The sequence below is a fragment of the Poromitra crassiceps genome, assembly GCF_964638095.1.
Source record: "Poromitra crassiceps genome assembly, chromosome: 13".
Taxonomy (NCBI): Eukaryota; Metazoa; Chordata; class Actinopteri; order Beryciformes; family Melamphaidae; genus Poromitra; species Poromitra crassiceps.
In genome coordinates this window covers 23,756,929-23,784,811 of record NC_139644.1, presented here as the reverse complement: position 1 = coordinate 23,784,811, position 27,883 = coordinate 23,756,929, and the positions used below count along the sequence as shown (strand labels likewise).

General features: G+C 42.5%; 1 protein-coding gene across 1 annotated transcript in view; it reads left to right on the top strand.

Moving 5' to 3' along the window:
- axin1 (axin 1) overlaps positions 1-27,883 on the top strand; it is a 32,144-nt gene that overhangs the window by 1,711 nt on the left and 2,550 nt on the right. The window contains exons 2-9 of the mRNA XM_083648721.1: positions 1,246-2,220; positions 12,130-12,270; positions 13,280-13,376; positions 16,658-16,795; positions 21,238-21,761; positions 21,859-22,023; positions 22,917-23,153; positions 23,483-23,590. Coding sequence (XP_083504847.1) covers positions 1,325-2,220; positions 12,130-12,270; positions 13,280-13,376; positions 16,658-16,795; positions 21,238-21,761; positions 21,859-22,023; positions 22,917-23,153; positions 23,483-23,590 — 2,306 coding nt within the window. The 5' untranslated portion in view covers positions 1,246-1,324. The remainder of the gene's footprint in view (positions 1-1,245; positions 2,221-12,129; positions 12,271-13,279; positions 13,377-16,657; positions 16,796-21,237; positions 21,762-21,858; positions 22,024-22,916; positions 23,154-23,482; positions 23,591-27,883) is intronic.

Here is a 27,883-nt window from a genome sequence, read left to right as displayed (position 1 = left end):
CGACTATTTACCATGTTAGTATTAGGTGCAATATTGACGGGGGGTCAGGATCAGCTGGGAGGCGGGCTGCTTCTTTATTGAGTTTTTAAACTGTAACTGTGACTCTATCCCTGTCAATGTACTCTAACGCTGCTTTTGATGAAAGGGAGGTGATGTGCTATCATGTAATGATATCCTTATGCATGCACATTGCACATCAGGATGATGGGCTATTAGCGAGCTGCATACACTGCCTAGCAAGCTGGGCAGAGACAGACAGTCCCACAGCACTGCAGCTACCATTCTTGTGCTGGATCATGAAGCCACTGCCACATACAGTGACTGTGAACTAGGGCTGCACAGTTCATTAAAGAACTATCAAAATCACAATATTGATCACTTCAGTCTGTGTGGAGGTTTTATAATGCTATGTATGCAGAACCTGTAGTTTACAAATCAAAAGGATGAAAATCTTACTTTTGACTTAGGCTAAACAGCTATTTCAACTGCTGAAAAACATCATTCAAATTATTAAATTGTTTTTTTTAGTTTAGTTAATTGCTAAATTTTATTTGTATTGATTTAGGATTGAAACATTCTGTGGGCTAGTGCTGGTACATAAGTCAAGATCACTAATCCAAAGCAGAGTTCATCCACGCTAATACATTTGTAACTGCTGTGTAGTTATCAAAGAGAAAGTGGTATCAGTGCATTCTTAGTCTCAGAGCGTGAACAGCCTACATACATCACCAGTGTTGTATTTGAAGGCAAGCTTCAAACTGCTTGCTAGCTACGGCTCGGCTCCAGAAGAGTTTGCCTCACATGTTCAAAGCCTCCGGTATGATGATCCCTTGAGCCCCAAATGAACGAAGAATTTGCATCAATATTAATGCTCACGTGGAATCTTGGCGAGTTTGTCCGGACAATTTGATAAAAAACCCAAACTACAGAATTCAATAAAATCCCTATGTAATACTATTCTTTCTGCTAACATTGCTTATGGCACTATTGTGGTGTATTTTACTCTTAAATTATGAACCGTTTGTGAACTCCAGGCTTGTTGATATGAAGTAGTACCATTTATTTTAGTTCTGAATTTAGTGCTATCAATACAAATTAAATTGCAGCATATTATGAAGCCTTTTTAAACACTTATTTGAGAATGGGATATCTCGATAGCGGCCTATGAAGGTTAGGATTAGTCTACATTTGGATGATTTAACAAAGCTGCATCATCTCATTGTATATTTCCCCCCCCCCTTGCAGGAGATTTGTTTTTGCAGTGGCGTAAGTAGCGGCGTGGATCTAATTGTTGTGCGGTGTGGGCTCTACGGGGACGTGGTGTATGGACGCTGTGACTATGAGCGTAAGCGACAAGGGGGGCTTCTTGGTGGACCTGGGAGGAAGCTTCACTGAGGATGCCCCCAGACCTCCAGTACCTGGGGAAGAAGGCGAGCTGGTGTGCAGCGATGGGCGCCAGCACAGCAACCTCATCTACTCCTCAAAGAACGAGAGCCTCAAAAGCGAGGCCTCCGTCGCCACACCCAGACGACCGGACTTGGACCTGGGTTACGAGCCGGAGGGCAGCGCTTCCCCTACGCCACCCTACTTGAAGTGGGCAGAATCTCTTCACTCCCTGCTGGACGACCAGGATGGCATCCATCTGTTTCGGACGTTCCTCAAGCAGGAGGATTGTGCCGATATGTTGGACTTCTGGTTTGCCTGCAGCGGCTTCCGCAAACTGGAGGCTAATGAGGGCAACGAGGAGAAGAAGTTAAAACTGGCAAGAGCAATCTATAAGAAATACATCCTGGACAACAATGGAATTGTCTCCAGACAGATCAAGCCAGCTACCAAGTGCTTCATTAAAGACTGTGTGATGAAGCTCCACATTGACCCAGCTATGTTTGACCAGGCTCAGACCGAGATTCAGACTATGATGGAGGAAAACACCTACCCTTTATTTCTAAAGTCTGACATATATTTGGAATATACCCGGACAGGGGGAGAGAGCCCCAAGCTGTACAGCGATCAGAGCTCTATTTCTGGCAACGGGAAGGGTTTAGCGGGGTATCTGCCGACGCTAAACGAAGACGAGGAGTGGAGGTGTGACCAAGAGCTGGAGGAGCAGCCCGAGTGTGACCCTACACCTAGCAACCTGCTCACTCAGAAGTTGCTAATGGAGACGGCACCACAGCGGGTTGCCAGCAGAGCCAGAATCCAGGACAGTCACGAGTACAGGTAAAATCCCTCGCAGCCATCTAGAAAGCCTTCACTTCAGCTTCTCAAAGCACAGCTATTCTCTGCAAACTGCTGAATTAGAAATAAACCTCGAGGCTGCCCCCCCCCCCCCCCCCCCACGCCCGCGTGAGTGCTGCCTGAGGTTTGAGATGAAAAGGGAGTGTAGCAAAAACAGACAGCTTCAGATAAGAGGAAGATGAAGAGACTCCAAAGGATCTGTGGCTGGTACTTACGCTGGTGCTGAGGAAATGTCAGAGGTGGCTTCTTTACCTGTTGTTAGAAAGTGGAAGCAGAGGGCTTCTGTGGGTTTTCTTGGGCAGGTACTCGGTGAAGATATGTTTTCCCAGAGGACAGGGCTTACAGTGAAAGAGCTCAACATGAGTTTCTTCAAAAGAGGAGCTTTTGCTTTTCCAAAGCCAGCCATTTCCTTTGAAATTGTATTTAGCAACAAGACAGAGTCTAATAATGGCGTGCGTGGCTTCCACGAAAATCATGGAGAAATCAACTCCAATATACTTGGAAATGAACAGCGCCAGGGCATGTGTTTTCTCTCGAGAACAAAGGCGGCACACTGGCAATATCCCTCCCCTGCCATCTTTTTGTAAGAATCCGTAATATCTTGTCTTTCCTAAAGCCAGCTGGTTAGACTACACGTATCTCTTGATCTGTTTGATGAATGACGTCCAGACAGACAGATCCAGCATGTAAGCTTGAACCTGGTTTAGGAAAATGATTAAAATGGTAACAGTATTTCAAATTAACTGGTGTCAATGTACTCGATGCAAGCAGAAAATCATCGAATCCACAGACCACATCAAAGAGAGCCTATGGGCGACGTGTAACCCACGATGACTCCCTCAGGAAATATTTCTAAAATGAAAATGAGGGAAAATATTTCACGATTGACTTTCATTCATTGCCTAAGGATGCCGTTGACAAGAACACTAGACTGGGCATCCAAGTTCAATCAAGCAACTATGGCACACAACCCAGTTGATTTAATCATGTTCAAATATTTGATTTCTTTGAAGGAAGAGAGTGGAAGGAGTATGTGTCGCTGCAGTGAAAGTTGTGACTGTGTGTTTGCCAGCAGTGTGTGCTTTGCTTTGCTTTGCTTTGAAATGCATTTCAGTTTCAATGTGGGAGGTCTAGGTAAATTCAGCCAGATGTTATTATAATCTCTGCAGTGCACAGTTTGCTGACGCTTGCTAATGTTAGTTTGTAGTCTGTTCGATGTGACTGTAGATGCATAATTATAGGGATATGCTCAGATTAAAATTCACTATGCACTTCATTGTTTAATTGAACACAAGTTGGGTTTGACAGAAATATCGTGTGGTCTGATGTAAATTCTATGGTTAATATGATCATTACAACTGTCTTAACTGAATGACTATATCCAGCTAGTCATCTGTTTTTGACTGTCTTCTGGCGATGGCTGCTGCTGTGTGGGATCCTTGCAGATCCATTTTCCCACCATATTTTGATGCCTTGCATGTGCACCTTTGCTTTGGCATGAGAAAATAATTGGAAAAGACTAGTCATTTAGCCTGAGGATTTGAAAGGTCTTAAAGTAGTCAGATGCCCTCATTTTAGTACATGTCGGTATTGGCTTCATACATTCCATGTTTATAAATGGACTAATTACTAGGGGTGTCACAATATATCGTCCCACGAAATTTCGCGATAGTAAAACGTCACGATATGTATCGTTGAGATTAAATCTCATATCGCAAAAAAAAAAAAAAAAAAAAAAAAAATTTTCAAAAAATAGACTAAGAAACGTCTTTGTTTGTTGAAGTTCAATGTGTGGAAAGTAGTTCAGTTGAACAAGTCTCTGAAGAGACACATGAGAAGTTATACAGGAGAGAAACCATTCAATTGAGTTTCTGGCAAAACTGTTTACTTGACAGGAAAAACTGAAGATGCATAAAAAATAGATTAAGAAAAGTCTTGTTTGAGTTTGAAGAAAAACTGAAGATGCATAATGAGAATTTATACTGCTGAGAAACCTTTTAGTTCAAAGTAAATCTAAGTGACGGTGTAACTAATTCTATTTCAAGATAAGCCTTATCTCCAATCTCATGTTTTTTCTAGTTGTTATTGTAATAACAATTTCCCACAACAGCATGTTTTGTATTTGTGCATTTCAAATAAAATACTACTTTTCCAGTCATATATTGTCATTATTCAAGTTTAAAAAATATTGTTAAAATCGTATCGTATCGTATCGTTATCGTGAACCCAGTATCGTGATACGTATCGTATCGTGAACGGAGTGTATCGTGACACCCCTACTAATTACACATTTATTTCCTGCATTTATTAAATTCAGTATGCACCTATATTCAGATGTACACTTGACACAGCAAATCATGGTCTGATTTATCAATCCAGCTACGTATTATCATGCATCTACTACAAAAATGAATGTGTCTGATTAACCCATTTAATTCAATAGGACAATTATTAGACGAAAAGATAACGGTACTTGGTTGAATTTCCATTTGAATTTGTCTCTGTAAATGTGAACCTGAAACTCAAACAGCAGCCACATTTGGACATGTTGCTTGTTTAGATAAATCTCTGAAGAGACTTACTGGGTTGTGGAATGGAGGGTGAACTGGACTGTTGATTTTAGAAACAGGCACTGGTTTTAGAAACAGGCACTGAGTTGAAGTGTCCTAAGTCAGTGGTTCTCAAAGTGGGGTCCGGGGATCCCCAGGGGTCCTTGAGGGTCTTCCAGGGGGTCCCCAGCAAAAAGGGCAATCATTTATTTTCACTAATTCCATTGATAAGTAACACAATGACAGAATGTTTGACTATTTGATCATGGGTTTCATACACTTTCTGACTGTAATAAAACCTCCAAAAGCAAAAATCTTATCACATCCCCCATCTGATTTTGTCCCTGGCTGGGACAAAATCTTATCAAATGGGGGGTCCGTGGTGTAATTTGGGTCAGTTTAGGGGTCCTTGACCTTGGGGAGGGGGGGGGGGGGGGGGGCAATGTGGCGGACCGCCTTGCTCAGATCACACTCATTTTCGAACTAGACCTTCATTTTGATGTCAACTACACACCTGTAAAGTTTCATGACTACATACTTACACAATTTTGACGCTATCGCAGTGACAAAGTCACAGTCAGACATATACGTAAACAGAAACACCTGGCAAAGTACTCAAGGTTCCCGACACGCTATAGACGGTTTTAACTTGACAACAAAAACATTCTAAATTGAACCCCCGCTCACTTCCTGTTGCAGTATTTGCTATGGACATAAAAGAAAAAAAAAAATCAAGTGCAGGACTGACCATTCCGTGAAAACCGTCTATACAGCTGAGCGGCGAAAACAAAAGCAAAGATGTCGAGTGAATATTTCTGCAGTTTGCCGAATGCTGAGAAAAAGGAAGTGCTGTGGGGTTGCGCTCTGGTGAAAACCATCTATAGGTGTCTATAGATTTGATTTTACACACACACACACGCACACCGTCACACGTACACACACACACACACACAGGCTATGTCTACATTAGGCAGTTTTTTATGGATCCGCACTTTGTTTGCACAGTTTGCACCTATTGTCCACACTGCCCCTATTGTTCTGAGCATCAAGCCATTTGTAAAGATGGAGGCTCTGGTCCGGGCTCGTCTATCTAGCCCGTCTTCGTTTGCAAAAGCTGTGGTTGCCTGGAAGTGTGGCAGAAAGAAAACACGCAGACCTTTAGAATTCCCCTTGTAGGCTATAAAATTTTCATGTTCTGAAATATAGTGTTGTCTGGATTATATGGGCTGACCCCTGAAAGTCGACGAGGACGGAGATCCAACATTTCAGTTAGGAATTATAAATAGGCTAGGATAGGGTAGGCTGCTGGCAATCATATAAATATAACTGGCTGCTAAATAAAAAAAAGGCAGGTTTATTTTTTGTTTAAGAGAAATAGTAGGCTACTGCGAGGAAGAGTCAACTCAGCCACTCTCTCTCATGTCCAACATGCCACAAGCGCGCAGCGAGATGCCCTCGCATTGATGACAGCTCCACTGTTATGGAGGCTTGGATTTCTCAACAGCCTGCGTAGTCCTCATCACAGATTTCAGCTATCCAGAGTGGGCCGAACTGGCCAAGGTAGCCTGCGTGATCCCCGTCTCCAGTGTGCCAGCAGAGAACGTGTGCAGGACTCAATCAAACAGCGCAGCAGCACTGTGGACTTGGGGAGCGGGGGCCGACCATAGACATTAAAAGCCAACACTTGCTTTTTGGTTGTGGCCTTTGATCTACTGGTGATATAAGTGTGGTTGACACAGCCGAATTTACGTCCTCAATGCGGAGATTACAAGGCGATTTAAACAAAAGAAATCCGTTAAGTATTGAGGATAGCAGAGGAGTTTGTGTATATCTGTTCATATTTCACATGGGTTTTGACTTCTGGTTCGAGCATTGGAAGTTGGAGAGACACTTGGCAGATTTGATTTGAGTCGGTAGGCAGCCCCACAGTCCACACTTCACTGCTGCGAGCCAGCAAGCAACAGGTTATGGTTGTTTTGTTCATTTTAAATTAGTTTAAATTAGATTTTATTTTATCTGCTAATATGTAGGCTATATTCCTATGCTATAGGAAAGTCTGTGTTTGGTAATTACACCGAGCTGGTCATTGTCCCAAACTGAACCTTGACAGGGTCATTCAACACCGTAACGCAATAGCTGATATGTCTCCTGCAGTTGGTTGGTAAATTAGATTTTAGACCACGTCATGCCAATCGCTATAAGCAACTTCTACACAGCTGCATCTCTTCTACAGAGTCAGTGACATGAGGAGAGGCAGGACTTCACCTCAGCTGACTGTCAGCCTGACAGAGAGACAATAGAGATAGATATAATGTAGCTGCAAATAAAAGCTCTAATAAACAGTTTGTTTGTCCTAGATGCCCAGCAAGCAAAATTACGTCATGATAACGTTGTGATGACGTGTTTCAGTGACGTTCAGGACTAGGCCGGATCATAGGGTGATTTGGGGATGATTTAGACGTCTACGCGGGAACGTCAAGCTGACGTGGAAATATGACCGTTACCATGAATGGGCATGTTCAGTTATTCTGCTATGTACACAGTGTATATTCAGCAACTTTATACATAAAGCTATAATTATGTCCAGATTAACAATTTATGCTACATTTTCAAAAAATAAAATACCACCCCGTGCAGAATTTGAACTCGGGATCTACAACTTATGGAACAGCTATTCTACCAATACGCTAACTGTTTGCTGAATTTATCTGCTGTATATGTTGGTGTAATATAGCCTACCGTTTCAAAACATGGACCCCTTGTTCTTTTTATACCGGTATACATCCATGTATACATCCATGGAGTCGGGACAGTTTTAATACAAACCTTAATCTCGAAGAATCATTGTGGAATTCCCTCAAAATTTACAAGTGTCACCCTATAACGTTTGTTTACCCAGTGCTCCTGTTAGGCTATGAGACACGAATATAGCCTATGTAGGATTATGGCAGAAACTTGTTTTGTATGTAAAACGTTGGCGCCAGTCTTGGATCGGACATCACAGTGTAACCGTCTACAATCTGTGTAAGAAGAACCCCCAAAACACATTGCAGACAATTGCAGGATTCCCCGCAATTCATCTCCTCGTAGTCCCACCTCCACGAATAAACAGTTTGTTAATCAGTGCAGATTGTCCACATGCAAGTGCTGATCACTCGGATTTTGGATAAATAAATAGCCCAGGCTGAGAAATACGTGATTGATTGCAACCATTTAGTTATCCTCATGGATATTTCAGTGGTGACTGGTGAGTGAAATTAGTTGGATAGTGATTATACAGTGATAATGTGGGCCAGATCTGACTCGTCATGATATGACTTGAGCTGGCCCCGATTGGGCTCTCTCGATTCGTCCGGGTCCGTCCGTGCTTGCTGGGTGGGGTTTCTGCTTAACCTCCCCATCAACATGGCTTCATATGGGTCTGCTGCAGAATGGCTTCACTGTCTATTGCCAAGTTGAAAGGGAAAAATTATACGCACATCACGTATACAGGTGCGAGGCTATAGTAAAAGAGCTCAGATAAATGAAAAAAGTTACTCCATGCTGTATAGTTTATTGAGACACAAGAATAGACAACGGTTCGATCCTATTGGATCTTCTTCAGGTCAGAAAAGACCTGAAAAGTGAAATAAGATCATTTACCTGTGTACTTGTTTCAGAAACTCTTTTGGGTGGTATGAGGAGCTGCCTTGCAGTCTTAAGCAAAATGACTATCAATAAAGTTTGAAGAAATCACATCTATCGAATCGCATCTGATTCCACTTGAGTTAGACACCTGTAAAGACTCCGAGCTGTGGGAAAGGGTCAACGTGTTCCTAGCTTCAGTTGCCTTTCAGTTAGTCTGTAAATATTTCATTTTGGGGTAAAAACCAAAAACCCACTTTGCTATGGTGCACTGCAGTTATTGTCGATGATGAAATATTTCCCCTAGAAGTTGACCTACTTTTTTGTACAAGAAAATCTGCCAGAAGCAGGTATGTCAGCGTGAAGAGTGTTACTCTGTTACATTTCTATAGTATTTGATAGTTTGTCAACAGCTTTCATGATACCCAGTGCAGTCTTCTCATCATGCTTATTGCCATCTTGGGCTGTGTGTGACTGCATGAGTATACAAATATCTCAAAACCTCAGAAACACTCAACTGAACCCTACAACTGACTCTATTATCTCTTGATGTGAGTACAATGCAATTTGTAAGGTGATTTGTAAAGTATTACTTCAGCAATCAATCATTTGGCTGGAATTACAGAAATATGTGCTTCATTTTTTAATAGCCTCTGGGTACAAAATGTTACATCGCTGTGTCAGATGTCTTCAAAAGACAGGCAACACAGAGGGCATTACATTTTTCAGATCAGCATTAAACTAGAGGGCACTTGGTACGGTAGAGTGCATACCTCCTCCAACCCATCTAGAAAGTTTTGTGGCGTTACCATATAATCCGTTTGGAGGTTAGGCACCTGGCCACGCCCCCCTTTGGCCAGTGGGCGTGGGAAGTTAATCAGTTCTTCCTTGGCCCATGACCTACTTGTCTACAAAGTTTCTTGAATCTATGAGTCAGGCAGCTAAGCCACCAAGACACCCTGCAAAGTGTCCTCCTGAAATATAGTTCATGCTTGACAATATAGCCCTGCCATATAAGTTACACGTCTTATTGTAGATTGAATAAATGACAGCCAACTAGCTATGTGAGAACATTTTAGCATATGTGTACACTACAGCATTCAATTCATAGATTATATAGATTAATATAGAAGGATGAATGTTGCTATGGTGCTTTCCTGTTTTGAATGACAGTCCACCTGCAGTAGGCTCGCCAAATCTACACTAGTACACATACATGTTAACAGCTAGCTGTGCCACTGATTACCTGATGCAGATAACAAGGGTTGCCGTTATAAAATGGACAGCGCTGAGGTAAATGTAACTGAATTCAAATGTAAGTAAGTAAGTAAAACTTTATTTCTATAGCGCCCTTCACAGAGTGCTTTACATAAATAAAAACAGCATCAAAAAGAATACAGGCACAGGAATAGTATAAAAAGGGGGAAACATAAAACAAAAACAAGGAACATAGGGAACAAAGTAATGAAAAATGTAACTTTCTTCAAAGAGGGTCTGTAAAGGTTTGAGAGCTGGAGAGAGCGATGGTGTGATTTCTATCAGGGATTGATGTGGGATGAGATGGGGTGATCTAGCCAGTCTATATTAGTCATCATATAGTCATCTCCATTAGTTTGTTTGGAACAAGTCACTTTCAGCTCGGCAGCCACTAGAGGAGCTCTTGCTTACCATTCATGAACAGTACACATCTTTGTTGCATCTGTCGTTGTGTAACGATGTTAACTTTTTTCATTTCTGTTTATAGCGTTACAAAGTTTACGTGACGTTTTAGTGTTCGTGCCATGGTCTTACAGGACCGTCTAAGCTAACATAAATACTGTTCAGTGTTCAGCACCATTCTGTTAGCAAGTATTTGTGGTTGTGGTCAGGGTGTGCCCAATCGACAATTTTGCTCATCTCAACCCCCTCCATTGATTGCCCGATCAGTTTATTGGGCAATTTATTGTCCAGAGAAATTGTATTGTCTTTATTTCTTGTCAGAAATGTTGCTTCCTGTAATCCTGTCTCTAAAAGCCACTTCCCATATATACACCATATATGTACACTGCACTTCTCTCTTGTCTGAACGCTTCACCAGCGCAGCATTTTAATCATTCACTGCTGTAGAATGCAGATGCTAATGATAATCATTCGATAGCAAAGGTTTCATTTTGAACTCTTGGAGCTTCTGCATTACAAACAGGGAGAGAGCATGTAGTAAACGCCTCAGGGAATTCCAATTTAAATATAAAGAGAGGACGCCTGCCAAGATCTATAATTCATGTGTACGGCCGGCGCACTTTAAGAAATGTGTTTAGTGAGCCTCAGTCAATGATTGACTGTAAATGTGTCAAATGAAGCCTCCCTACCTCTCTTTAGACACTCTGAAGGATACGAATCAGGATAATTGCATGGAAACTGACAAATGCATGCCAAAGAGAATATCAGTGGTTCTGGTTTACAAGACACGCACATATCATCTTGCAATTTGTGTATTAACATGTTGTTAAACTCGGATATCATACTTTTTGTTTTGCTTAGCATAGAACCCACTTTTTCTGAAGCATATCAAGTCTTTCATGAACATCTAATCAAAAGAAATGAGCACAAATAGAAGCGATTTGGTATCAAGCGCACATGAAAGACGAAAAAACATGTGAACATATGAATGAATGTCATTTTCAGTTTTTCCCCAAATCGCACGAGAACCTTCTGGTTTCTATAGATCAGGGGTCAGCAGCAACCTATGGCACGGGTGCCACCTCTGGCATGCGAAGGGTTAACCACTGGCATGGCAGCGCACAGTAGCAATAATTGCGCAATTGAGATTTTTTGTAGAAATGTTGAAGTGCCCTGTGACTGTCAAATTACCTACTTCACTCACTGGCACTGTGAGACTACTCTCTTACTAGATTGCTCTGCTGCTGCCATGTTAGGCAACCAATCAGAGGCAGAGAGTGTGTGACTACTGTAATATCCTATATACATGACTACTGTAATATCCTATATACATGACTACTGTAATATCCTATATACATGACTACTGTAATATCCTATATACACGGCTCTGGGCAGCAGAAAGCAGATGAAAACTGCCAGCATGGAAGACAGTGAAGGACCGTGCTGTGTATCTTGTATAGTGCTTTCATTTCAATGTCCTGATTTTGGAAGGAATAACATAAAATCTTGATGTGCGACTCATGAGTCTTGGTGTGGCACACTGATTGACAAGCACAATTGAAAATGGCCCTTCATATCAAAAAGGTTGCCAACCCCTGCTATAGATAATAGTCTCTGACCTTAACTGTGCACAATCACAGCTTTAGCTTCTGGACAGATTGTGTGTGATATAGCTATTCTCAATAAGACAAGATGTTTTTAATTTAGGTTCATACCAATTATCAATATATCATTTGAATCAAAGGAGATTTTCCAGCGCACACCAGGATAGGATAGACACTCTAATAACCTCTCCTGGTGTGCGCTGGAAAATCTCCTTTGATTCATTGTGATTCACCCTGCACCAGCCGGCAGCCAGGAGAGTGACACTGCTGTGCACAGGCCTTCCTCAGCTATCAATATACCATTATTTCATAGCATTTCTAAATCAGTGACAGCTTGTTTTTAATAGCCAGTGTGTCGCACCACAGCCTTCTTTTTTTGGTAGATGGAGTCTAATCCAGTCACAGGACAGATTTCACCTCAGCGCTGTGCTTTGCATGTTTGTTTGTTTTTCCAGACATGCTCCATGGCGGGAGCCCGTCAACCCGTACTATGTCAACACTGGTTACGCCATGGCTCCTGCCACCAGCGCCAACGACTCTGAGCAGCAGAGCATGTCCAGCGACGCCGATACACTCTCCCTTACTGACAGCAGTGTGTACGTATTTCCTCATCACACACACACACACACACACCACACACACACACACACACACACACACACACACACACACACACACACACACACACACACACACACACACACACACACACACACACACACACACACACACACACACACACACACACAAGTTGTTATACCAGTTCTATCTTCAGTTGGAACACCAGATTTTTATTGTCAAATTGAAAAATACAAACCTAAGACATATGTTCCGTCATTAGTTTAAAAGACAGCCGTGTCTTATAAGAGAGAAATAAGTGACACCAGGTTTGTAGCTGCTTTCCAAAAAGCGCCCCCAGTCTGTTTCCCTCGCTCTCCTCCTCTACAACAGAAGCAGGTTAATGAAATTGAAATAAAAAATGCTAACCTCATCCTGACCTCTTTTGCAAATATAACGAGGAAATAATTTGAAATGTTTCCAAAGAGATTCTTCATAGTATATAAGATAATACATTTGTATCTCCCCAATCCACATGCTTGAAACCAATGCCATTTTAAATACCATCGGTATTTACTTGCAAGCAGGAGTTCAATTGCAGTGTGCACACCAGACATGCATTGGTGAATCAAGATAATTTAAACAATAATGTCTAGAGTGCATTGGGGAAATATGCTAAAGAAACATCAAAGCTTTCACAGCTGGACAAAAATGTGTTTGAAGCTGAACAGATTAGAGGCTGTTATCAGCTAATGGCTGCAGAGCCTGTAGACACCCAGCATAGCCACGACCACCTGGAACTAAACAGTCTCATGGCTGTGTTGTTGTCACCATGTAACTGCAATCTGCCAGACCGCTTCTGCTGCAGGAGGGACATCATGACCCAGGGAGAATAGATATTCTAGTGGATTTCATTAACCAACACTTACTAAGTGTTCATTTTAGGCACAAATTCAGTGGGACAATTTTCAGCTTTCACTTCAAAAGCTGCCCGCGTTGTTTATTCATGAGTATGTTTGATGAAAATGTCTTTGTTGATCATTCCAGAGATGGGGCTCCACCCTACAGATACCGCAAACACCATCGCCGGGAGATGCACGAAAGTGCCAAAGCAAACGGGCGAGTGCCACTACCTCATATTCCAGTGAGTTTATTCTTGGGTTATTTCCCCTTTTCTCTCTCTCTCTCTCTCTCTCTGTGCTGCCTCCACACCTCTCTCTCTCTCTCTCGTCTTTAACTGTCTGCATCAGCTTCCTTTCCCTCCCCTTCCACCATTGGAGAAGTGCATATATAAGCGTGTCACAGGGCCTGTGATGGAGTGTAAGAATAGCTGCTGGTGAAAGAGAAGGCTGTCTAAACGCTGCTTGATGCTCTCCTAAGCTGTGTGTGCTGAAGCCGAGCAGACATGATGATGCTCCTCTGTGACAGCCCCACGCCTCGCTGCTCGCTCCGCAGGAGGAGAACCCCGGCCCTAATTAGGCCTGGGAGTAAAGAGGCAAATGAAAGCTGCACACTTTGCATCCTATTAGGATGCGTGCATCGACTGCACGCCGCAGCAAAACATCTCTAAAGCTGAACTCTGCCTTTCCCTTGCCCCAACAAATTACTCTTAAATTAGTATTAAGTTTCATCTCTGGCAGTATGGACATGTTGCTGGCTATTTATTTGAATGAACTGGTTCTCAATCAGGACATCCCAGCTTTCAGAGAGATAGTGTGCCGTGCTTAAAGGTGTGTAATTTAGAGTTACAGCTGACTTTAGTTTATATTCCCCCAATCATTTTTGCAACACATGCTGTAGGTAATAATAATAATAATAATAATAATAATAATAATAATAATAATAATAATTATTATTATTATTATTATTATTATTTACTTTATTATTATTATTATTATTTATTATATTATTATTTTCTTTTTTCTTTTTTTAAACTTAACATTGTCAAACCTAGCTTGAAATGAGCTGCTGCCAGGGTAACAAAGACACCCTGGCTAACAAAGACACCCTAAATAAGAATACTTGAATGTGACAATAGAGTTTGCAAGGTGACATGTTTTTGACATTATTTCCTGGTGGAGAACTCATGGGAATGTCACTGAAACCCAGCAGTGAAAATCTGTATCAACCCTGATAGAAATGGTAGAGAGAAAATCTCTTCATTTTACAGTAACGTGTCTCAGCTCCTTTCAATGTGAAAATAGAAATGCATCACTGAATCTGAAATAGTAAGCCTCAGCAGTACTCCGATTTCAATATTAAGTGTTTCTGTTCTCACTCTCAAAAAAGGGACATTATGGTACTGTGGAAGGTAAAGGGACATTATGGTACTGTGGAAGATAAAGGGACATTATGGTACTGTGGAAGTTAAAGGGACATTATGGTACTGTGGAAGTTAAAGGGACATTATGGTACTGTGGAAGTTAAAGGGACATTATGGTACTGTGGAAGTTAAAGGGACATTATGGTACTGTGGAAGGTAAAGGGACATTATGGTACTGTGGAAGGTAAAGGGACATTATGGTACTGTGGAAGGTAAAGGGACATTATGGTACTGTGGAAGTTAAAGGGACATTATGGTACTGTGGAAGTTAAAGGGACATTATGGTACTGTGGAGGTTAAAGGGACATTATTGTACTGTGGAAGTTAAAGGGACATTATAGTACTGTGGAAGGTAAAGGGACATTATGGTACTGTGGAAGTTAAAGGGACATTATGGTACTGTGGAAGTTAAAGGGACATTATGGGACTGTGGAAGTTAAAGGGACATTATGGTACTGTGAAAGTTAAAGGGACATTATGGTACTGTGGAAGTTAAAGGGACATTATGGTACTGTGGAAGTTAAAGGGACATTATGGTACTGTGGAAGTTAAAGGGACATTATGGTACTGTGGAAGTTAAAGGGACATTATGGTACTGTGGAAGTTAAAGGGACATTATGGTACTGTGGAAGTTAAAGGGACATTATGGTACTGTGGAAGTTAAAGGGACATTATGGTACTGTGTAAGTTAAAGGGACATTATGGTACTGTGGAAGTTAAAGGGACATTATGGTACTGTGGAGGTTAAAGGGACATTATGGTACTGTGGAAGTTAAAGGGACATTATGGTACTGTGGAAGTTAAAGGGACATTATGGTACTGTGGAGGTTAAAGGGACATTATGGTACTGTGGAAGTTAAAGGGACATTATGGTACTGTGGAAGTTAAAGGGACATTATGGTACTGTGGAAGTTAAAGGGACATTATGGTACTGTGGAAGTTAAAGGGACATTATGGTACTGTGGAAGGTAAAGGGACATTATGGTACTGTGGAAGTTAAAGGGACATTATGGTACTGTGGAAGTTAAAGGGACATTATGGTACTGTGGAAGGTAAAGGGACATTATGGGACTGTGGAAGTTAAAGGGACATTATGGTACTGTGGAAGTTAAAGGGACATTATGGTACTGTGGAAGTTAAAGGGACATTATGGTACTGTGGAAGTTAAAGGGACATTATGGGACTGTGGAAGTTAAAGGGACATTATGGTACTGTGGAAGTTAAAGGGACATTATGGGACTGTGGAAGTTAAAGGGACATTATGGTACTGTGGAAGTTAAAGGGACATTATGGTACTGTGGAAGGTAAAGGGACATTATGGTACTGTGGAAGTTAAAGGGACATTATGGTACTGTGGAAGTTAAAGGGACATTATGGTACTGTGGAAGTTAAAGGGACATTATGGTACTGTGGAAGTTAAAGGGACATTATGGGACTGTGGAAGTTAAAGGGACATTATGGTACTGTGGAAGTTAAAGGGACATTATGGGACTGTGGAAGTTAAAGGGACATTATGGTACTGTGGAAGTTAAAGGGACATTATGGGACTGTGGAAGTTGTGCACAAGGGAAACACGGAGACAACTACTTGTTGAAAAGTGAAAAGATCACCCTTCATTTATTTCAACAACACAACTTCACTTCCTATTTGTCACAGACCGCAAAACGTAATCAACCCCTAGGGTGTATGGGAAATGTAGTAAATTCTACTAACAGTATTGTGAATGTATTGTATACACAACACATAAGAACATGGGAGAGATCGCGATTCATTATCCGTAGTGTTGTGATTTAACTTAAAGCATAATAATCACGAAACCGTGATTTTTTCCTCGGACTATAATCGTCCCATCAAAATCTAAAATCGTTCCATCACTCACCCTACTCATTGCAACTGTTGCAACTTCATTTGTGTTTTTGTATCCCCTGGGTAGTTTCACACTAAATACTTTCTGGCTTTATGTTTCCTCCTGCTATGTTTTAGTCTTTTATTACAGTCACTGACAGGATGTGAGGGATCGGCGCCGTACAAAGTCCTAGAGCTGCCTCTGTACTCAGACACCACCAAACCATGATACTAATCCTCCCGCTTGCTCCCCCCAGCGCACAAACCGGATACCAAAGGATATACAGGTGGAGCCCGGGAGGTTTGCCGCAGAGCTCATCAGCAGACTGGAAGGAGTGCTGAGGGAGAGGGAGGCCCAGGAGAAGCTGGAGGAGCGGCTCAAGAGAGTACGACTGGTATGCCCTTACTCCTTTATCAACTCGCAGTCATTGACGTTGAAGCACATCTCTTTGCTGTGTGGGCTACACCTGCATCCCACGTTACTTTCAGGGGTTTTCCTGCATAGTGAATCTTTGGGTGGTTCCCGATACACTACCCAGTTAGTACCAGAATCAAATAAATGGTATGTTTCATTATCTAGTACCACTTTTGCAACTTTTTCCACAATCAATACAATAGTCACATGGTCATGTGAACGAATAAGTTACGTGAGGCACTATCTGGATCTGAATATGACTGCCACCAAGTTATCTTCAGGTGCCACCAACTGAAAATATTTGTAGCACTGGGGGGGAAAGACCTGAAATCTGGAGCCCCCGCCATCGGAGCTTTATACGAAATGTGTATTATTTTGCAAAAATATATTTCTACTTCGCATATCATTTTTAGAAATCCTGATCATGGTTGAAATCCCAGATATCCCAAAAACTAAATGTGTGAAAAGCTCCTGGCCTAAGCTGTTTTTGGACATATCCTAGTTATGAAAATCTCATTTTAAATTCTCATTGTCCAAGTCTTTATAACAGATGGACACAGGGATACTGGACACTTTTCAAGCTGGGCTCTTTAACAGTTCATTTTTCATTGTAATTAGAGTTATACTTGCAGAATAAATGGAATAAATTAATTGTTTAGTCATTGTGCCTGTGAGTGGTATTATATTGAAGAGTAAAATACGTGCCCTCGCAAGGGACCCCATCTAAAGCCCTGTTCTGAGCCAGAAAAGCAGGATGTAGTGCTGGCTGCAGCGCATGCATTTACCAATCACAGAGGAGACTTAGATTCATCTGCCCTTAATGAGATTAACGAGACCAGCCATTTTAGCGGGGAATAACATTATGAAGTGTTTGGAGAATTCCGTCCTTAGCCTCAGGGATCTGGCTTTGTCGATAAATCAGATGGCGCACCTGCACACTCGACTCGTAAGCCTGGAATAGTGTGCAGCCTGTTTGATTCGTAAGCCTGGAATAGTTGCAGCCTGTTTGATGTCACTTGAACGGTGATGAAATGCTCGCCGGCACCACAAAAGAAATCTCCCTCAGTTCACGGAGCCAAGTATGAAGTCTCCAGGCAGACGATTTATGTGGTTTGGCCCGGCAAGCAGAGGAGTTTCCATCCCAGAGCTCGTGGGTTCCTTTATTGCAGGCTCGAGGCAGGCGAGAAATTACATTGTCTTCATTAAGTCGTATCACACCTCATAGCTAAGGTGTATTGTTGGCTCTAAATTAGCGTTTTTGTACAAACAGCTATTCAGTGTTATCTTTTTCACCATAATACTAGAGGTATTATAATATGTATGACTATATAGCACACAGGTATTGTAAAATAATTTGACTATAGCACACATGGGATTTGGGTTAATGACGTCAAGGTCAGGCTGTAAATTCCACAGTCTGATTAAAAGTAAGTGATTCTGTTGATGTAACCGTTTTATCGTACCCGTTTTATTGTGGTGAGGAGAATGCCCAGAGCAGGACTTCATGGGGATATGAGTAACTTATCACTCCTATTGCTATCGCTGCTCAGTCACATGATCAGCTGTGAAGGGAATTCACGTCTTCAGGTCGTCTTCAGGTCATTTTTTTGTGACAATTGGCATTGTACTTAATCTATGCACAGGATAATTCACATAATTAAGAGCAGCAGCATGCTATGCACAAAGGTCAAGGTCAATTTGAACAACAAAGGTGATCTTGAGTGAATCATTTGTAAATAGACTACTCAGTGTGCTTGTCTCAATTGGATCTTTATTTGGCACAAACAAGATAAGCCAGGGCGTGCAAGCATGGCGCACACCATTACTCCTCACAAGGAAGAGATATTAGCTAGACTGTCATCAGAAGGTCCCTTGTCACCACCTAGTCGTCTGCTTGCTACCTGTAGAGCAGTGATTCTGAAACTTTATTGGCTTCAGTACCCCCTTTCCCTGATTTCTGATTCCAAGTACCGTACCCCCTTTACCCGATTACAACATTTTGCTTAGAAAACTGCAAGAGAAAACTTTAGCATATGATGCAATGCATGAATGATAACTCACCCATTGAAGAATATAACATTACAAATTAAGAAATGGACTGAACGAGTTGCAATTAGTGCCTCCTGAGCAGATTTACTTTAGCGTTTCATTTATTTTCATGATTTATTCGTACATGTTTCCATTTTCCCCTTTGTCTCAAATACCCCTTGTAGTACCTCCATGTACCCCTAGGGGTATGCGTACCCCAGTTTTGGAACCACTGCTGTAGAGCATCAGATGTCTGCTCATGAATTGTATATTTTCTTTGCCAAGGATTTGAAATGGCAACAAAAGCAGCTGGAAAGAGGGAGGCAGTGTAAAAACTAATGAGGGCTGAAATGAAGGTGTGAAGGTTCCATATAGCTTCCAGTGTGCTCAGCTAACAGATGTCCATATCTGGTGCAGAGATCCGCACAGAAAGATACATAACTTATTATTAAAAATAAATAAGTCACAAATGATTTTACTGCATACAAAATCCTAGTGTTTTACAGTAGAATATATTTGAATGTGAGGAAGCAGTGGGCTGGTTTGGACTGAATGTAGGTGTAGGCTGAGACTGTGTTCAAGCCTTTCTCATGAGACAGTAATAGAAAATGAATGGGCTGTAACATTATTTGAAATAGCAAAAGCAGTTGGAAACTGAGTTGGTTTGGCATGTTCACAAGTGCAGGTTTTATTTATGTACATGCTCAAATACAAAGTTAAAGTGCTAAAGTTTGAACACCTACGGTACTTTTCTCTTTCAGGATTCTCTCTTTGTTCTCTTCTCTCTCTTTGCCAAAGTGACTTTGTACAGGACAATGCTACAAATAAAAAGTGTGCCACATGGCGCACACTGCTGCAGCTTCAGTTTTATGAGTGATGTTACTGCTGATCACTGCAGTCGGATAAAGCAGGAAGCCAAGGGACTAGCGCTGAATATAAACTCTCACATTCTGTTATTCATGTGTCATATGACATATGACTTTGAATGACTTTGTCCAGCCACAGAATATGCTCACAAATACTGATTTAACTGTCCTAAAGAAGTGGCAGATGTGCTGTTACACACAACACCAGTATATTGTTTGTGACCCACCACTTAATTTTTTATATGTTTCTTTACTGCTTTTGATATGATTATTTGCAGTTGCCTACATTTTTTGTTTTTTTGGGGGGGGAGACCTTTTTACCTTGATGTGATAGTTGAGCGTAGAGAAAGACAGCAAAGATTGGATCAAGTGAGAGAAGGTCCCAGGCCGGATTTGAACCCAGAATGTCATCATGGTTATGTGGCACTTCGCTAACTGTCCATCTCAATGCCTTTCTACAAACAGATTCATGACCATGGTTTAATAAAGTTGAGTGGTTGAAGGTGAGAGTATATGGAATTTATTGGCATGCCTGGTTATATGAGATGACCTTGTGCTTTTTGCCAATATATCACAGCAAAATTAGAATTGTGGTTTTTCCAGTAATTGTTGAGGATGGTATGGTGTGGGACTGTGGGCTGTGAGAAGCCTCACTTATTCCTTTCATATCTCTAATCCATTTGATCACTGCACATCCTACTGATCTTACATATCAAAGCTGAACTGCAGCCCCGCCCCTCCCAAACCTCCCAGTCCACCCCATGACTCCCCCTGGAACAGCTTCTGTCAGTCACTCAGAACTGTTGTACTGCCTCCACTTGAAGGTGAAACAATACAAATGTGCACTCTGCCAATGCGTAGTGCTGCCAAATCTGACTGATATTGTCCTATTCTTGGTGTACCTGTAAGCCTCTGCAGTAAGAATGACTTGGCACGAGTTAACACACTGTGAAAATCTGCCCTCTGCAGGTTGAAATTAATACAACATATGCCGGCGTCCTTATGAAATAACCTGTTATGTCAAGTGTTTTAGGTTCTGAACAATTTGGGGGGAGGATCTAATTGCGATTATGTTGACTGATATTGCAAATGTGATTTACGATATTCGAGGGAATGATTATTTTAACATGATTATTCTCATTTCATTGAAAAACATTTTAAAATGATTATGGCGTGATCTTTCTGGAGATTTTTCTGGGGACCAAACAAAGATGTTTTCTTATGTCTGTAGTAGAGTATGATGTGTAGGCCAGGACATCTCTGCACAATGACAATTAAAATTTTATTTTGACACACATTTTGCCTTTAACAAATATTTTCAATTCCAATTTAGGCCATATTGCGATTTTGATAAAATTGTTAATTAATTGTTCAGCCCTATTAGGAAAATGAATTACCTAAAAGGCTAAAATAAATTATTCTGCTAATGCTTAATTGTTTTGCCTCATTCACTTTATGCCCAGGTCTGGTAAACCTTACCTTTCCCACACTAATAGATGCTCTTATATTATATGTCTTCCTACAAAAGGAGGAGGAGGGTGATGACGCCGACGTCTCCACATCCACGTCGTTGCCCAGTCACAGGCCTCCACCTGGTGGTTATCCGCAGCATTACAGCTCACGTTACGCTGACACCACCTACAACGGTCCTCCGCTGAGAGACGCTCACGAGGAAAACCCAGAGAGCATCCTGGATGACCACGTGCAGCGGGTCATGAAGACTCCCGGCTGCCAGTCTCCGGGCACGGGCCGCCATTCCCCCAAGTCGCGCTCCCCGGAAGGTTTCCCGGGCAGCAAAGGGAATGGACTGCCGCTGCCGTCGGGCCAGGGGAAACATCCAGCCAGGCACGGCCCCAAGGGAGAGAGCAGCCACCTGTACCACCACAAACACGTGCACCACATCCACCACACGGCCGGGGGCAAGCCCAGAGAGCAGGCGGAGGTCGAGGCAGCCATGCGTGCCTGGACTGTGGAGCAGAATCATTATGGGGCCAAGACTCGCAACTACGCTGACGGCATGGGATCCAACCCCACGGAGCCTGTGGGTTACAGGTATGACCAAACGCAGACGTTGTCATTGATGTGATATGATATATTATCTGATGTGATTTTTTTTCTGGATGTTTCATGACTTGTTTCCATTGTTCAGCAGCAAAGGTGGCACACAGTGCAAACGAGCGTTGAAGAAAGGTGAGGAAGTGCGGCCCTATGACATGCCGGTGCCTCCAGAGGAGATGGAGAGAAACCAGAAGATCCTGCTGTGGATGATGGAGGGAGAGAAAGAATCGGGTCGCCATAAGAGGAGCCCATACGGGTGAGTGAGGACTACTAAACAGCCATAAGAGCATACGGGTGAGTGAGGACTACTAAACAGCCATAAGAGCAACCCATATGGGTGAGTGAGGACTACTAAACAGCCGGCGTCCAGGTAGTGTACCGGTAGATTCCCTGCCTAGTGCCTACCAACACAAGGGTTGCAGGTTCGCTTCCCCGTGTTACCTCCAGCTTGGTCAGGCATCCATAGAGGCACGATTGGCTGTGCAGGTGGGAAGCCGGATTAAGGGTATGTGTTCTGGTCGCTGCACTAGCGCCTCCTCTGGTCGCCATTCGGGGTAGAGGGAACTGGTGGGAATAGCGTGTTCCTCCCACATGCTACGTACTGCCTGTGAAGCTCCCCACTGTCAGGTGGAAAGAAGCGGCTGGTAACTGCGCATGTGTTGGAGGAAGCATGGTGCTAGTCTATGGCTCTCCCCAGATCGACAGAGGGTGGAGCAGCGACCGGCGCAGCATGGGTAAATTGGCCAAGTACAATTGGGGAGAAAATGGGAGGGAAATCAGAAATAATAATAATAGTAATAATAAAAAGAAAAAGTCCTTGAAACGTATCTTACAAATGAGTGGCAACCCTGCCTGATGATAGAATGATCATGTACTGTCATACTGCATTCATGTCATATGGCACCATAAATACAACCTGCTGACCTGGAGAAACTTGGCAGGACTTTTTTACAAGCTCAAATTATTTTAATTGGTGTCACAAATTGAGGAAATGTGTAAACACAAGTGGTAAACACTGCAGCAAATTGACCAATGTCAGGATTATCTGTTATTTTCACACTGATGACATCACAAAGTGAGTAATGTCTGCTGCACTTCATGGGTGCTCTTGTTTTGTTGAGTTTGATTGTTTGACGGTTGCGTTTTTAGGAGCACCACAGGGTCCAAGAAGACCACCGGCCATGAGGGACCTCGGGTTGGCTCGGCGGAGCGATCGGGGTCGGTTCACCCGTGGGTGCGGAACAACGTGCAGCCGTCGCACCCCTTCATCCAGGATCCCACCATGCCCCCCAACCCCGCACCCAACCCCCTCACCCAGCTGGAGGAGGCACGTCGACGGCTTGAGGAGGAGAGGATCAAGTCTGGAAACTTACAGCCCAAGCAAAGGTAAGAGGGACATGTGCATCTGCCCTGTTTAGTTTTTCAACAGAAACCGTGTTACTCAGTGAACAAGGGAAGAAGCTGTAGCTATTCTTTTCAAAATAAAACAATTATCCTTTTTTTCATACTGCAAATCTGTCATACAAGCTGTCATTCATCATGGCAGCGTTCTCGTCGGCCACTCCTGAATCGAATGCGATTGTGGTTGCATATCAGCATGTGTGAACCGTGTCAAAGCGTGAGTGCTTGATGTCGGTGTGTGTGTGTGTGTGTCTGTGCCCGCCCCCCTGCCAGGCCGGTCTGTGTCTAACTGCTGGGGTTGTTGGCTCCCTCAGGTATGTGATGGAGGTGATCCAGAGGGGTCGCACTGCCGTCAGGCCCGCACTGTTCCCCCCGCTCAGCGTGGTGCCCGCCGTTTCTGACAGCGAGCTCTCCGAGTCTGAGTACGTCCACTGTGTCCCACCAGCCCCTCCCCCCCAAACAGCCCCTCCAAACCCCCAACCCTTAGGTCACAGTAGGGCTGTACTGAATATATATATATTTTTTTCCACATTCGAATATTCTATGGAGGTTTTTCCACGAATATTCAAATGTCTGCCGTGATATCATTAAAATGTAGGGGTGTCACGATACACTCAGTTCACGATACGATACGTATCACGATACTGGGTTCACGATAACGATACGATATGATACGATTTTAACAATATTTTTTTAAACTTGAATAATGACAATATATGACTGGAAAAGTAGTATTTTATTTGAAATGCACAAATACAAAACATGCTGTTGTGGGAAATTGTTATTACAATAACAACTAGAAAAAACATGAGATTGGAGATAAGGCTTATCTTGAAATAGAATGAGTTACACCGTCACTTAGATTTACTTTGAACTAAAAGGTTTCTCAGCAGTATAAATTCTCATTATGCATCTTCAGTTTTTCTTCAAACTCAAACAACAAGACTTTTCTTAATCTATTTTTTATGCATCTTCAGTTTTTCCTGTCAAGTAAACAGTTTTGCCAGAAACTCAATTGAATGGTTTCTCTCCTGTATAACTTCTCATGTGTCTCTTCAGAGACTTGTTCAACTGAACTACTTTCCACACATTGAGCTTCAACAAACAAAGACGTTTCTTAGTCTATTTTTCTCGATTCTTAGTCTTTTCTTAGTCGAGTCTTTTCTTAGTCGATTTCATCTCAACGATACATATCGTGACGTTTTACTATCGTGAAATTTCGTGGGACGATATATTGTGACACCCCTATTAAAATGACATGACATTAAAAAAGAAAGGGGGGGGGGGGATCCTCATATGAGCTAGTCTTTTTTGTTAAATCAGCTTTCTTTAATTTAATGCAGTGAGAATTACACAGTACAAATTGTGTACTAGGATGAACTCTGGTTTTCTCAATCAACCATTCATGTACATTAAGCTCTAGTTGTTTATTCGTTCAATCATCACCCTTCACAATAAGAAGGCTATGGATATTCGAACGCTGAATTTTCGAATTTGAATGTCAGGATTATGAACGAATATTCGAATGTCCAAACTATTCTGTACAGCCCTAGGTCACAGCAACCCACTTCACTTCCCATGCTCATCATTGGCAGTTCACAAAGTGCTGTGCCGTGGTGTGTGTGTGTGTGTGTGTGTGTGTGTGTGTGTGTGTGTGTGTGTGTGTGTGTGTGTAGGCAAATTGAGACTGTTGGTAGAGCTACTAAATGGAGGTGTTAGGATACTTACCGTAGTAATCAATATTCAATAATGAGTGATTATTGGCCCTAATGTGTTGTGGATCCTGTATTTGAATGTCATCCTACACTACCCCACCTGTTTGTTTAAATGTTATGTCTTGTCTGCTTTCGTTTCGTCTGTATTCATGAATGTGTGGGGCTATGCGTCCACAGACCTCGACATGTCCCTTACCAGCTGAAGACAGTAGCTAGTCCATCGCATGTTGCTAAGCTAAGCAGTGCAGAGTATTGAAAGAGATTATCACCCATCCTGTTGTTAATGTCTTGGATCCGGCTTTATGGGGCAAAACGTATCAGTAGATTGGACTGTGCTAGTGACATTACCTCACGCCACGGCACAACTTCTATAAGTGACTGTGTGTGTTTGAGCACGGGATGTGTGTGAACAAGATTTAGATTGAGCCTAGGCCCCTCCCCCCGGTTCTAACATACAAGGAAGTGAGAGTGAGTGGAGAGAGAAGACGCTGCGGCTCGGCTCCAAGCCGGTGAAAGACGCACGCACACATGAACCCACACGACGCACACACACACGGAGGGTCCGATCTGCAAAACCTGCACCACTTACTTCAACACCTGTGTGTTTTTTTTAAGTGAAGAAGAGAGAGGATCACAGAGGAGGTGTGTGTGTTGTGTGTGGGTGTGTGTGTGTGTGTGTGTGTGTGTGTGTGTGTGTGTGTGTGTGTGTGTGTGCGTGTGCGCGCATGCGTGCGTGTGTGTGTGTGTGAGCGTGTGTGTGCGTGTGTGTGTGTGTGTGTGTGTGTGTGCTAAAGTATTGGAGAGGGCCAGTTTTTGATGTTCTGTCAGAAAGGTGTTTTCTGTTTGATGGTACGCTGCCTCTTCAGGCACTTCACTGATGGAGGGGAACAGGGCGACAGTGTAAGAGGCAGATGAAAGGCAGCTACTCAGTTGCTGCCAGTGGGTGTAGCTGCCGTCATGCTGCCCAGTGCCCCAATACTTACCATGCGTCTGGATCACTGCAGTCTGCGGCTGCTGGCTTCTAGTATTGTATCCCTAGAGGAACCTTTCAGTACCCCATTTAAGGATGCACCAATAACTGGAATCTGGAAAAGTTCTACCATGTCGTACTTTTAGTGCACTCGTGCATTTGCTTTTACTAAAAATTAGACAACAAAATACTTGCTACTAATCTTGTTATATTATACAATATTGTATTTTGGTAAAAATAAATAAAACAAGTATCAATTTCGATTCTACAATATCACCATGGCAAAAAGCAACTGAAACAATAAATACCATAAATGTTTCTATAGGTTGAGGCCATGTCTCGTCATAGACGCTGGTTTAGCTGGCTCAGCCTGGCTGGGGGCGTGGTCAGGGTGGGGTAAATTCCCCCGTTCTATCCATTCAGCAAAGTTAGAATTTAGCGGATAGCCCAGCCCAGGCAGACACGATCGGGGATTTAACGTACATCTGAGCAGACGTCTTGTGTTCTGCTCTAGAACCCCCAAACATGTAGTTTAGAGACACAGCACCATCTTATGGTGTCAGCCCATGAGATATATGGGCGGTTTTACCCCACTCGCGCGCCAGCCGTTTAACATTTTGTGGGCATTCCCAGACATGCGGACTGTCTCTATGCAATAATTACTCTACCTATTCTTTTTACTGATTTCCCATCGACAGAGCCAAGAAAACATTTTGATGACTAGAATTGATATGACAACCTACACCAACATTGAAAACCTAAACAAATATCTGCTTGCTAGCTGCTAACTCCATTGTCTTGTGAAATTTGGATAAAAATAACTTTCTGATATCAGATCATAACAGTTTCCAAAGTAGTTTTAATATAATTTAACCATGTGATAGTATCATATTGTGAAAACTGTGTGCTTGTTTGGGTTTACATTGAACTCCTCCTGCCCACCACCGTTCCATCAAATGCTTGCTGTGTGAGTGATTGATGATATAATAGCGATTGTGTGTGTATATATTGCACATTGTGAGTTTTGTGAGTGTCATACGTTCCCTGCAGTGATGCGCTAAATAACTCCTGCTCATTGACATCACTCAGTTATGAGTTTGCCTTTATTTTTTCCAGTTGTACTGAACATGTCTGTCAACATTAGACTCAAAACCTAGCTACACACAAAACCGTTGGTGGAGCATTGCAACCATCATAGCTGCCAATAGCTAAAATAAGAACAATACATTCGCATCTCATAATGTCGTTGTAATTGGTGACTTGACCACTCGCTGATGTCCAGTGCGTACGAGGGGCTCGGTCCGGTGATGCAGCTGCACATTTAATAACTTGCCAGTGGTGAGAGGAAACGCAGTTATGTGGTTATTCAAGTTGGTACAAATGATGTCAGGCTAAAATCATCTGAGGTCACTAAGAATAACATTGTCTCATTGTACAATTTGGCACACCCAGTCACCACTGATACAATCATCTTTTCAGGGCCTTTCCTAGTCAGAGGGAACAATGAAGTAGACTCATCCCCTTTAGCTGGTGCCTGGCTGACTGGTACCATCACAGACAAATGCTCCATCTTCTGCTACATAAGACTGTTAGAGAGGTGGAGCTGACCGCCGCTTAAAACAGACAAAGATAAGAGCATTCATCACCCATGATGACCAGGTGATGTCTCAGACAGTACAGCTCATTTAGCTCTGCAGTACTTAGCAGTACTCTTCTCCTCGATGTGTCCTATTGGGCCCTGTTTGCCTGCCCGTGCCCCATACAGTGTTCCCTCTAAATATACATTTCACAGTCTTTCTAAATGAACCTGGAAAGATGTAGCCATGCTGTTGTGTCTTACAGAATCAATTACAAACAAAATCATGTCAACCTGATTATGGTCACTCTCTTTGCACACTCCGCAGGGATGACGTATTTTTGTAGGCTTAACCAGAAATCGCCGCCATGTTGGATCCTCAGGGGGAAAGGCTATGGCGTTTTAGAATGGGGATTTCGCTTAAATGCATGAAATAAGGTCTGTGGTTAACAAA